Source organism: Opisthocomus hoazin, chromosome 3 (assembly GCF_030867145.1).
Source record: "Opisthocomus hoazin isolate bOpiHoa1 chromosome 3, bOpiHoa1.hap1, whole genome shotgun sequence".
Classification (NCBI taxonomy): Eukaryota; Metazoa; Chordata; class Aves; order Opisthocomiformes; family Opisthocomidae; genus Opisthocomus; species Opisthocomus hoazin.
In genome coordinates this window covers 23,753,718-23,767,224 of record NC_134416.1, presented here as the reverse complement: position 1 = coordinate 23,767,224, position 13,507 = coordinate 23,753,718, and the positions used below count along the sequence as shown (strand labels likewise).

The window sequence follows — 13,507 nt, the reverse complement described above, 5'->3', positions numbered from 1 at the left end:
CTAAACGCACCCCACACAGCGATATTTAAATAGACACCAGAGGACTTGCCCTCTCTGCCCTTGGTAGCTCCTCCTACGCTCCAGCAGAGCACCAACATCCAGCGAGAGCAGCGAGCCAGCACGCAGGCCGGTGGCAGGGAGCTGGCTCTGGGCCCTTTCCGATCCGGACTCTGTCTGGAGAAAGCAGAACCAGGCTTTCAGGAGGATCTGGCGGGGTTCTCAGGGCACCTTGCTCCAGCCTGCCCTGCACACCCTGGGATATGAAACACACAGGGCTGTTTTGAAAATGTGCCCATCCATCGGCTTGTGATGCCCAAAGGTGACCTGAGCTCTTTGCAACAGGGTTGAAGGAAAACAAGGGTGACCCCAGCTCCCCACAGAGGTGGCCAGGGACCCCAGCTCCCACAGAGGTGGTCAGGGAGCCCAAGTGTGACCCCAGCTCCCCACAGAGGTGGCCAGGGAGTGCAAGTGTGACCCCAGCTCCCCACAGAGGTGGCTGGGGAGCCCAGCAGTGACCCTAGCTCTCCACAGAGATGGCTGGGGAGCTCAAGGGTGACCCCAGATCCCCACAGAGGTGGCTGGGGAGTCCAAGGGTAACCTGAGCTCTCCACACAAGTGGCCAGGGAGCCCAGCAGTGACCCCAGCTCTCCACAGCGGTGGCCAGGGAGTGCAACTGTGACCCCAGCTCTTCACAGAGGTTGCTGGGGAGCCCAAGGGTGACCCCAGCTCCCTGCAGCAGAGTCTGGGGAGCCTGTGGGTCCCACCCATGTAGAGGGGCCACGGGAGCGCAGGGCAGCGGTGGAGGACACCGGCCATCAGCAGCTGTCCCCGAGCCGTTTCCCAGAAGATCATTTGGGGACACATAGCCCTCGGGACTCAAACACAGACACACACACAGACATGCACCCCCCCCCAGTGCCACTACTCGGACAACAGACCGGCGCGAGGGCGAAGCCCTCAGGGGGCGGCCGCCGAGGCCTCTCCTCACGCTGTCCGCGGGGGGCTCGAGCGCCAGGGGCATGTGGCGGCCGCTGAAGGACCAGGTGAAAATCACCTTTCGGTAGCTGCTGCCTTGAGCCATCTGCGCCCCCGCCCCGCGGCCCCCGCCCGGCCTCCCCGGGCCGGCGCTCCCCGCCGCCGGCCCCGGCCCGCCCCGGCCGCAACCGCCGCCCGAGGGGGCCCCGCCCGTGAGACCCGGGCCCAGGGGAGGGGAGAGCCGGGGCCTCTGCCGTGGGCTGCGTACTGGGCTGGCGGACCCCGGCGGGGAGAGGCGGCTTGTGCGTGTCCTTTCCTATGAGGAAAGGCTGAGGGAGCTGGGCTTGTTCAGCCTGAAGAAGAGAAGGCTGAGAGGGGACCTTATAAATGCCTATAAATATCTTAAGGGTGGGTGTCAGGAGGATGGGGCCAGACTCTTTTCAGTGGTGCCCAGCGACAGGACAAGGGGCAATGGGCACAAACTGAAGCAGAGGAAGTTCCGTCTGAACATGGGAAAGAACTTCTTCCCTCTGAGGGTGACAGAGCCCTGGAACAGTCTGCCCAGGGAGGTTGTGGAGTCTCCTTCTCTGGAGACATTCAAGACCTGCCTGGACAAGGTCTTGTGCAGCCTGCTGTAGGTGACCCTGCTTCGGCAGGGGGGTTGGACTAGATGACCCACAGAGGTCCCTTCCAACCCTGAACATTCTGTGATTCTGTGAATACAGACCCCGAAAAAGAGGAAGGCGACATTGAGACGGCTCGGAAAGGAGCTGGAGCTTTCAGTGGCAGAATAAGAGGAGAAGACCTGCCGCGTGGGCTTTTCCCACTTCTCTCCTCCGGTAGCCGGAGGTTTGCGTACTCAGCAGTGACGCTGCTCGAGCGCGTCCCTGAATCTGCTGAGCACCGTGTCTTCATCCATTCCAGTTCAGTGGTGTTAGCTTCAGAAGGCAGCGCGTTGTCTCTGAGGGCCGTGAGAAGGTGCGCGCATGCTGCCAAAAAAGACACTTTGACGAATGACACCAGATTTGGCAAATGCTCGCCTGCCCATTGGCTTGTCACCTTTGTTCCTTCTGTCGCAGTGGGTAGGAGAGCAGTACCAAACGTTTGCTTTTGCATCTGCTCATCCCAAATTGCCTCGCCTTATGCCTCACCTTTGTGCTGTGGGACGGAGACCCACCGGGAATCACCACATCACACAGCGACAGAAAAAGTCAAAGCTCGTTTGGAAAAGGAGAGCAGAGAATGAGAACAACAAAGTGGAATGCCCCAGAGCTCCCTGGGCACCTGTATGGTGCTGGATGGGCAGGAAAGGGTAAGCTGCACCTACCGTGTCTGCTGCCTTTAAAGCTGGTGAAAAGACAAAGGTCAAGGTACCGTGACGGGTATTCAGTTAGGAATTCTGTCTCATTAATTACAATGGTGTTGATGAGCCAGGAACAGCTGCGTTTCATCAATATGATTATTCAGATGTAGAGCAGGGGAAGGAAGACGCATAAGGGAAGCCAAACTATAGTCCTCTAAGACAGGAATTTTCAATATTAGAGAGTGAGGATGGGAGGGGTCCAGATGGGCACTGAAATGGGGTAACAGGGCTATACTTTGAACCTCTGCTGCTGCTGAGGCAGTGAACCTGTTTCTCCCACCCTGCAGCTGGGCACCTGAATACCTGGACAGCGGGGATCTGAGATGGGGGGATCTCAGGTACAGCAGTTTCATACTTTGTGTGAGTGAAGTGACCCTTGTTAAGTGAGGAGAGGGGGTGGCAAAGACAGGGGTTCATTTGCTCGTGTGCAGTCACAAGGAGTGCAGCAGTAAAGTTGCTATGCCTGCCCCAAAGGATATTTAATGACTTCAAGTGGAACAGCATCAAAAAATTATTAAGTATTTATTGCCAAAGAGGCTTCATGCTGAATCTCCCAGCTCGGTGCCCAAACTGCCAATCAAAAATAGTCACTTTCTTACTGCTTCTCCCTGACCAATGAATATTTGTTCATTTCTACAAAATTAGTTTCTACATGGCAGACCAAGATAATCATCTCCCAGTATGTGCTTGGGCTAGTGATAGACTGTTCCTACTGAAATCCTTCCCCCAAACCGAGCATAGAAAAGTCTGGAGGCAGGCTCACCACACCACAGCAGACTATGGTGGGTATTCAATTCCCTTTTTTGTATGTTGTGCAGGAAAGAGCTGACGTGACTTTGATACCTAAATGGTGAAGAGTAGCATGGCTCAAAATCCTATTTACCTCTGTTTCTGAACAGCATCGTGTTTGAGCTCTCTTTCTCCTCCTCTGATTTCCTCCTGGCTAGTTTAGACTTTGTGGATCTTACCCTTAAGTGTCCAAACTTTCCTACCCGTAACTTCATGCCCAACTCAGAGCTGCAGGTCCCACAAACCTGCAAGATAATTCAGTGTCAGGCCTTATAATGCTGTGCCTAGGTGTTCTGGTTTCGGCTGCCGCCGGCAACAAAAGCGCCACGCGGCCGCCCCTCCCCCCGCCGGTGTGCGGAGGAGAATGAAAAGAAACAGGCAGAAACCGGTGGGTCGGGATAAGGGCAGTTTAACAGAACAGCAAACGGAGGGAAACAGGAACAACAACGGTACAAATAAGGTGAAAACACAACAACGAACCGCACGACCCAGACAGCCGCTCTCCCGAGCAGCACCGGCGCCGCGCCCCCCCAAGCCACGAGTGAGTCCCCGCCACGCTGCCCCCCCCGGAACCCAGTATGACGGCACATGGTATGGAATACCGGGCTCTGTTTGGCCAGGTGGGGTCAGCCCCCACCCCCCCAGCTGTGCCCCTGTCTGGAGTCCGGTGAAAATTAACCCTGTCCTGGCCAAACCCAGGACACTAGGAAAACTGAATCTATCCCACAGGTGGTCTTGAACACATTAAATAGCTTATTAGTAGATAACGACTTTCTGTCTAAGCAGTTCATTTATTTGGTCCATTTGGACAAACAAGATAAAATCAGATCAGCTGCTTTTGCGTACATTTCGTAAATACTTGATATTTCACAGCTCAGCTGTCCTTGGAAAGAGTGGCCTGAAATACCACCTGTGGGACAGAAATAATCCTTATAATACTTGGAGAAAACAAGTGGCCGCATATTCTTAGTGATCACTGAATACAAGTTGCTGCTGCAACAAGCCCTTTGGCTCCTAACTGGCTTTGTAACCTTCACTCAACCACAAAACGTTTTACTCTTTATCCCTCTCTTTGTAGAGTTTAAAACAAATCTTTGCTCTGTAATCAGTGGCTGATTCTGCACTGTTGTACTGGTTCTGGCTGGGATAGAGTTAATTTTCATCACAGTAGCATGTATGGGACTAGGTTTCGGATTTGTGCTGAGAAGTGTTGATAATACAGGGATGGTTTAGGTACTGCCTTAACAGTGCTTGCGCAATGTCAGAGTCTTTTCTGCTCCTCACCCCACCCCACCGGCAAGTAAGCTTGTGGGGCACGAGAAGCTGGGAGGGGACACAGCTGGGACAGCTGACCCCAGCTGACTGGAGGGATATTCCATGCCCTGCAATGCTGTGCTCAGCAACAAAAGCTGGGAGAAGAAGGAGAAAGGGGGGATGTTTAGAGTGATAGCATTTGTCTTCCCAAGTAAACGTTATGTGTGATGGAGCCCTGCTTTCCTGGGGATGGCTCTGAACACCTGCCTGCCGATGGTTAGTTGTGAATGAATTCCTTGTCTTGCTTTGCTTGGACGTGCAGCTTTTGCTTTACCTATTAAACTGTCTTTATCTCAAACCCAAGAGTTTTCGCACTTTTACACCCTTCCAATTTTCTCCTCTGCCATGCTGGGGGAGCGTGAGCAATTGGCCGTGTGATGCTTAGCTATCAGCTGGGCTTAAAACACAACTGTGCAGAGAATTTTCCTGTTAAGAAATGTTTACTCATCCTAAAATATTACATAATAGTTAAATGAGAGACATTGCAGGAAATCATCAGTTGCAACCCTGAACTTGACTCTTATGCTAATGCTTTTGTGGTCTGCAGCGAAGCAAATAATCTTGCAAATCTAAACATTGGAATGTCTTGTTTAGCGTAGCTATCACAGAAGTATGATCAAAGAGATTTCTCGGTAACCTAATGATTAACTGGTTTATTTTTAAGACAAAGAACCCTGAAGAAAACCCAGTCCACATCTAATATTTACCAAAAGAAAATAATTTGGCAAATCAAAGAATAGATTTGCAAAAAATGAACAACTGAAGTTTGGAACATTCAGAAGACCTTGAGGTCATCTTCTGAAAGTCATTATAATGAAGACACAATCAGTTTACAGTCTTCTGAGACGCACACACTTACCCATTCACCCACCTGCCCCTGGAACCTTTAACTGCTACCTCTTAGTGTAAAATGTTATTAATGTCTATTTTCTGCTGTAATTATCTCATCTTATTCTTATCCCTCCCTTGCTTCCATTTTCACATCCTTCCTATCATCTTTCCTATTTCTGAGAAGCCCTTCTATCATCACTCAGTCTCTGGCTTTTTCTTAACCCGAAGATTCTTACTGGCATTAAGCTTCAAATAAAAGTTGGTGAAGCAGAGATATATCTCAAAATGCAGGAGATGCAGACAAATAGGCTTTTGGAAAAACAATAAGAATGTTATGTGATGAAAACTAGAGACTGACGATGAGCAGTAGGGAGAAAGCTAATGAAGATGTGTTATTAAGCATATTTTCCATTTTTGACAACTTTTCTCCAAGGAAGAAAGACTGGATCATGAACCAGTTTTCAGCCCAAGAAAATGGCACCAGTGGTAATTAGTAATGCTGGCTAAAGCACTTGGTTTTGGAGAATTGGTGTAAAAATGTAGCATTTTGAGGTGAACTCTGGATTTGTAGAAGGGAATGAATCGTTATCTTTTCCCATACTCAGAAATGCAGAAGGACTTTAAATACTCAGGACTTTAAATTTCTCTGCAATTCCTATGAAGAAACCATAACACTGCTCATCTGGGATTTACTTTCACACTCCTCTTTTCTGCAGTGGGATTTACTTTCACACTCCTCTTTTCTGCAGTGGGAATTTAATAGTCATTCAATAAAATCAGATGTTCTACGTGTAATTCTACCTGGAAAGTCTTCATAATTGTGAGAACAGTCAGGTGCCCCTCATCAAAAACTTTGTAACTAGTTTTCTGAACAGTCTGGAGCGGACTACTTTCATGAGAAAAATTTGCAGACACAAACAAGTCGTGATGTTTTAAAATTTAATCTCTAAAGGCTTCTTCAGTTGTAAATGCTCTCCTAAACTAGCAAATACATCCTGTTCATTTTCTAGGTAATAAAAGACTAAAAAAAGCTTATGAAAGGAATTGATTCCTGTAGTTTCATGTCATCCGTACAATTATAAATATGCTCTCCTTGGTGTACGTACTGGGCCACATCCAAGCTCCTAGTGGCAATCTTTCCCCAACTATATTGGAAGTGATGCTGCAGCCCATTAGCATCCAGCCCTGGGCCCCACATCTGTGACAGGAAGGCAGGCAGCCAGAACTGTTGCACCTGCTGAAGACCATCCTACTTTTTTAAAGGAACAACAGGTAGTGATTGTTCTGTCTCATTTTTGTAAGACTAAGTGCTTCTTGCTCCTTTAAATTGCTCAACACAAACGATGGATCACAGACAGCACAACCAAGGAAGACAAAAGAAAGACCAGGAACCCAGCAGAGCAGCATCTAAGGAACCGTAACGCTATGCTCTTTTCACTTCCCATAGTGGCTTACTAAGGGCCCAATAAAATAGCCATCTTCTAAATTCCATGAGACCATAAAGCTCAGGCATTGGTTCTACATCTCAGGATGTTCTGGGAAAGAGACTCATCAGATGGACTCATCAGATGTGTCAGTTGCTTCCTGGTGGATAATCTCAGCCAAAGAAAGACAGTTCATGGGTGGGATTTTTCCAAACTCCAAGGAATGCAACCAAAAAAGTGCAGAGATTAGCTTCCTTTGGAAACTATTATTTTTACTAATGCGCTATCTGGAAAACAACACTGCAAAATATTACTGTTTCAGCAGATTCTGAAGCTCAACATCTCTCTTTTGAAGGAGTGTAAAGTCAGAATCATAAATGCTGCTCAAGATACCAGGCAAGAGGAAGCAAAACTGAACACCTCCATTCCTTGCCGTTAGATCTCTGTTTATGACCTTCCTCATTATCCTGCACATTGCTCCTGCCTTTGTTTCTCATCTGATGCTCCAGAACCACTTCCTCCAACTGTGGCTGTCAAAGGTCCTTCTTAACTGACCATAGGAAGATGACAGGTTTAAACCAATAAATTTTACCAATTGTTCTAAAAATTATTTCTATGTTTCTGTTGGCATACCTTCAGAAACATGAGTATTTGGTTGCAAAGGTCCGAATGCAGTTCGGATGCTAATTGTTCCGCTTTACCTCTGTAACACCACAAGTCAACAATGCTGTGACAAAACCTGAGATTTCTGGTCTTGATTCAGATACCTGCCCCTGTTCGGTAATACCTACAATGTACCCTTATTTCAGGGACCTTTTCCTTGTTTCTTAAAACAGCCTTATTTCTTTGTCCTTTACATTTTGAGTAACAAACCATTATTATATGTCAGAAAGTGAAACCTGAACCACAACTCCTCCTTTCCTTCTCGTACACATTCCTGATTTGACATGCCCTGCCCATTCTGACTTATTTTTTGAGGGTGTCTCCTAGAATTGCTTATCTCAAAAAAAACCACATCCTTTGCACAATGTAATAGATTGTAGTTACATTCCTTTAGAAATTTTAGTCCATTTTATTACAACTCTCCGATCATTCAAAATCAAAATACAGTGACTCATCTTTTAATCTTCATTTTTTTACCTCCTGTGTTCCACCCGTTTCTTTCCTGCACAAGCAGCATACAAGGTGATTGTAATGTGGAATGATCTTTCAAACTGAATGCAAGGGAAGTAATTCTTTCAGTTTGTATCTTTTCTTCGGTACTTTGATAATACAACACAACTTGGTCACAAGGAGGAACTAATGCTGAAATCTAAGCTCTCCTGCTAGATTTCAGGGTTGAGGGGGAGGAATATTACAAACACTAATTTGTGTCAGGATATTCACAAACATAAGCTACATTTTGTTGATGCTGGCTTTTCCCCAATGTTCTTTTCTCGAAGTGCAATTAGGAATCGCTACCCTAGCTTGCTTATAGAGCTTCCTTTCTCATTTCCCCCATCAGTTCTAGAAGTAGTCTTGTCTCCTCAAACTGTTAGATAATACTTCAGTTTAGTGAATACTACATTATTCCTCCAAGTCACTATTCACCAGATAAAGCAGTGTGTCATACTGGACGTGAATGGAAGCCTCAACTGGGCAAATATATTGACACGATAGGAACGCTCTGCTATAAAACTTCTCGATATCAAGACAAATATGCATGAACTCATTTACTTTGATGAGGGAAAGCTAACTGCAGTAGTCAGATCCCAAAAGAGGATAGAAGGAAGGCAGCTTTAACTATGGATCTGCTTACCTCTCCATACCTTCAGTGACTTGGCAAAGGACAGGACAAACTTCTGCCTTGTCCTTTCAGAACCTACCCTATTTTGGGCAATAGAACTGTAGACAATATCCTGGAGGAGTTCAGTTACCAACTGCTTATTTTCAGAAACTCACAGGTGAGGAAGAAAAGAGACACAGCCAAAAAAAAAAAAAAAAAAGTAATTCCTCACAACTACAGGAAGATTAAAGCTGTTAAAGATCCATGGAAAATGTGCAGTACTTCCTCTGGACAACCGCAGCAGTCAAATAGCTGCTGGAGAATGGAGCAGGCCAATAAACATTCACTTTTCAGAAAGGAATTAAACCTCATATTGACAGGAAAACCCATGATCAAATTTGATCTGTAGCGAGTATTTAATGTGGACTCACTGAAAAAGTATTTGTGTCCCAGACCTGAACTGTGATTTTCCTAGACTGAATCCAAGCTTCCCTTACAAGTTCTTGCTCTGACATTTGGACAGGAAGTGGAACACAAGATACTGTAACTAATTCCAGCATCCCTTCTGGGAAGCTGTTTTGAAAGAAGAGCCATCAGCACTACTTGTGAACTTGTACTGAAAATGGACTTTGGAAACAAAACAAGCCCTTGTGGCATCGGAGGCTCAGTCAGCGCCCTTAATGTTTCAATGCAAACCAAATGACAAAAGCATGACATGTGAACAGGAGCAATGACAAACTCCTTCCATGGTAAGAAAGCTTTACATGAGGAGAAAAATTACCTCACAATAACCTACATTCTTCAAAGCTTTCAGATGAAAGTGATTTATTACAGAAAATAATTCCACAGTGAATCATTCTGACTTTTCTTCAAAATGCCCTAGCATTGTAGCACAGCTAAACCAACAATCACTTAAATAAAATATTAACTTCATCAGTTGCAAAATAAGAAGAAATGAAATAACATGACTCAATGGAAGTTTCAGTAAGAAAAACCAAAAACAAAACCAAAAACCCAACCAACCAAATGGAAACCCACTTGGTATAATCAAAAGAAAATTTGATCAATCCCTTTAAATTCACTAAGAAAAAAAATCACTGCAACAAATTAGCCTCATACAAATATGAATTTTATTTACAATTTTCCAAATTCTCAGTCAAATCCAACTTCTCAGTTAAATGTGCAGCATTTCTCCTTTAAAACAAATACTGTGTTCTTTTTACATCTGCAATATGGAGTCCATAGGTACATGCTATTTTAGGCATCTAATGGAACAAATTTAGATCACTTTATGTGTGTGTATAACACCGAAGGTATCTGTGAAGACTCTTTAAAATGTATCTACCTCAGGAACAAACATTTCCATAACCACTTTCTAATGACAATTAGCTAGGAAGGTTTAAAACCCCAGTATTTTATACCAGGACATACTGTTCACATATATTTCAGGGTGTGCTACCATGTTCATATTGCAAAGTTGCCTGCTGTATAAGCAATGCCACTGAAATCAGCCTAAAGATTACCCAGAGATTTAGATATTATTCAATGTGAATAAAAATGGCCATTGATGACTTTTACTCGGGTATGTGTAATTATGGGCCAGTCTGTACCTGCTCTGGTACCAGTGTGATGTGATCTGTTCTGAAACTTGAAACCGCATGAGTCATTATAAAATCTTTTACAACTGTATTGCACATAAGGTCCTCAAAAGCACAAATCTACATAACCATGTCCTGAACTCAGAATTTACCTGCTAGGTGTCATGAATAAAATGAACCAGATGGTGAAATTGTTTATTTTTCTCATCCCAGTGTCTGTGAAAGAAGAGAAGAGGGAGAAGATATATACACTTTGGAATCCATTCAATTATTTGTTTCTTCTGCATGTGATTTGTACTTCAGAGATGAGGATTTTTAAAAAATAAAATAAAAAGCCAGACAGATCTTGGATTTCTCTTTAAAAGTACCTCAGAAACATAACAAAAATTCAATTTAATTTTGATACATATTAAAACATTTTAGTCAGTTCTGCCCGACAGCATAACACGACAGAAATGCACAAGACTTTAAACATGCTTTAAAATGACATTCAACAAAGTATTTAAAATTTAATAAATAGCATACAATCACACACAAATACATTTCATACTGGATCTTTAAGCCTACTAAAAACAGACTGGCAAAGAATAAATAAAACAGTAGTTGACATTTTTGTTTTTAAAAGGTGTAGATTCTTATTGTCACGCTAGTAGCCACATATTAGCCTTCTAATCGAAAATTGGAAGTTATGAGCTTTTCCCCCCCCCACTGATGTTTTTTGATCCAACATGTAATATCATAAAAAAAATACACTGAAAGGGATTTTTTTTTTTAAACAACCAGTCTGCAACCAAGTAAACCAGTTTTTAAATACAACGAATAAATAGGGAATTAGTAAAGCAAATTCAATTGCAACAAAAATGCAACACCCCAAGAAAAGAGCCATGGAAATATATAGCCATTGCAATATTAGACAATAATAGTACTTAAAGTGATAGTGCTTGTGCACTAAGCTCATTAGAGACCTTAATATGATTTTAGTGCAAATCCCTTGAGTCCAAACAAGCTTTATACCCTACAGTATTAGGGAAAGATCTACTACCAGTTGGAACTTACTCTGTAGTGTATTTGTACATAGTCGATATTTAAAGAACTAACACATACTGTAATATCTTCGACCCTTTTTTACTTCAAATCGAAAAGACTGATGACTGGGGATTTTACATACTATTTGGCTGTACTACATTAGATTGCAGTTTAAGAAAGTCAGTGCTATAAAAGCTTTTGCCATCAGTTTGTCTATTATATCTAAATTTCACAAGTCATTGCATTGTGTACTTTTGAAAGAAAGAGAATGCTCCTGGAGAAAGTTTCTCCTCCCTTTAAGTAAGTTCACATTGTGATGAAATTCAAGAATATTTAGACAAAATGTTGTATAAACTCAAAGAAAAGTACATATTTTACATTAACAATCCTTACCAGCATTTAGTATATTAAGTTACAAGTATGTTGGCAATAATACAACTGAGTCAATTCCTAAAGGAAAATAATTCTGTACAAATTCACCTGTTAATATGGGGTTAAACAGGCAGCCAAGTAAGTCTTGAGCAGCCATGTTTCTGGTTTGAACTATAATACCAGGATAAACTAAATTTGAAACTAACTGGGTAACTTCAGTTTAAAGAGTAATCAGATTATACTGGATACACACATCGTGTATTCAGAGCCATTAAAATGTTCACTCTAGTAGTTCCATAACATCATCCAGTATAAGAAATGTTTAATCAACCACACAGGCTAAAACAGCTTTAACATAATGTTGTCCTGGATTTTTTAAAACTAAAAACTAGTTTTAATTGTGAAGTACAAAACAATGACAGATATTGCTCCAACTTGTACACAATCTTTCCTAAACAATCCGTACCTAGCAGAGTAATAATGCCTCATCGTCACTAGTTTCATTTTTCACTGTTGCTTCTAAGCAAGTGTCGGGTATCTGGGCAGTGTGTACGATGCCACAGCTCTCACAGGGGCCATCTCGACTGCATGACCTTACACCGTGATGTGTTGCACTGTAAGGCTGTCTAAGCCCTGGTCCTTGATCTGAGCTGAGATCAAGTAGAGGTCTTGAACAGTCATTCATGTCAAAGTCTGATGCTACATCAGAGACTGGAATTAACATTTCAACATCATCATCCTCTTCTCTTCCACTTACCCCATTATCAAGCTGTCTCAAAGGACTTTGGTTCTGATTCACTGAGCTTGATCTCCCTAACGTAAAGCGTACCCAGCGTAAGCCTTGAGTCATACGACTTAGCGCGCTAGTGAGCTGGTGACGTGCGGGACTTGTGCTTGGGGGCTCTACACTTGTCACTTCTCTTCCGCTATCCGTGTTACCACTACTGCCGCTCTGAGCAGAGGAACTCCCAGCTCCGACCGTGGCTTCTATTGCTGTTGCAGGAGGGACTTTCTGAGGCAAGGTGGCAGCAACACCACCAACTGCTCCTGCTGTGTCTCTTCTTTCATTTTCTGTGTCTGTATCATCAGATTCAACTGAAAACAGACTTCTGTGAGTATTATTTCTTTCAGCTTCTCTACTAGTACTTTGGCTGGCAACACCATCTCCATCTGCTGAGACCAAAGCCAATGATCCAGAATGACGTGACCTTGCAAAATTAAAAATTCGATTCCAAATGTTACTTGATCTGCCAGCAATGGGAAGTCTGATTGAGGTAAATCCAAGCTGAGATCGTACTGCCAGTCTCAGGTTTTCCAGAACTGAAGCCTAAACGAGAAGACAAGCAACAATCATGTGTTGACAGTACGTTGGCACTGTTCTAACAAAAGAAGAATGACAACTATTGTGCAAAACAGCACACAACCACAAAGTTAAATGTAGAGTCTTAAATATTTAAAAAGTTGTGTCGCTAATGTTAAGGATCTGGTGTATGCAGCAATAGGCTATTTCAGAAACAAAGCAGGCATGCAAGAAGTCTAGATTCTCTTGCGGAAAAACCATCATGAACAGAGAAATAAAGTGGAAACACGTATGGAAGAAAAAGGGGAGTAAAAGAGTAATGAAGTATGTAAGGTATATTTCTGCCCAAATCAAGGACCTTTAAGTAAAGGCAAAGTGGAAACCAATGCACTGTAACCTGGATACGGAACACTGATTACAGAAAAGTACAGTGCAGACTCAGTGCAGCAGGTATGCAAGATGTGTTACACACAGTCTTACCAAGAAGATAAAGCAGTCACTGTGGATTTTAGAGTACAGTACATAGAAACATGCATCAGAAAGTTTAGGATTTAAAAACGAAATTTTCCAGAAAGGTTTAACAGAGGTGACCTTTCTTTATCCACTACCATGGGGCTGCCTAGAATAGAGACTAAATTAAACATCCTCTCTAGCAGAGGCTTGTAGTTTGATTTTTTTCCCATTCTGGCATCATCAGTTAATTCCAGTTTCAAAATGCTTTAATGCCTCTGTTTAATTAAAATTATCTTA

General features: G+C 43.5%; 1 protein-coding gene across 2 annotated transcripts in view; it reads right to left on the bottom strand.

The window, feature by feature from the left end:
- Nucleotides 1–9,572: 9,572 nt before the first annotated feature.
- LRP12 (LDL receptor related protein 12) overlaps nt 9,573–13,507 on the bottom strand; it is a 52,296-nt gene continuing 48,361 nt past the window's right edge. For both annotated transcript variants that reach the window (XM_075415696.1, XM_075415697.1), the window contains exon 7: nt 9,573–12,784. In XM_075415696.1, coding sequence (XP_075271811.1) covers nt 11,924–12,784 — 861 coding nt within the window. In that variant the 3' untranslated portion in view covers nt 9,573–11,923. The remainder of the gene's footprint in view (nt 12,785–13,507) is intronic.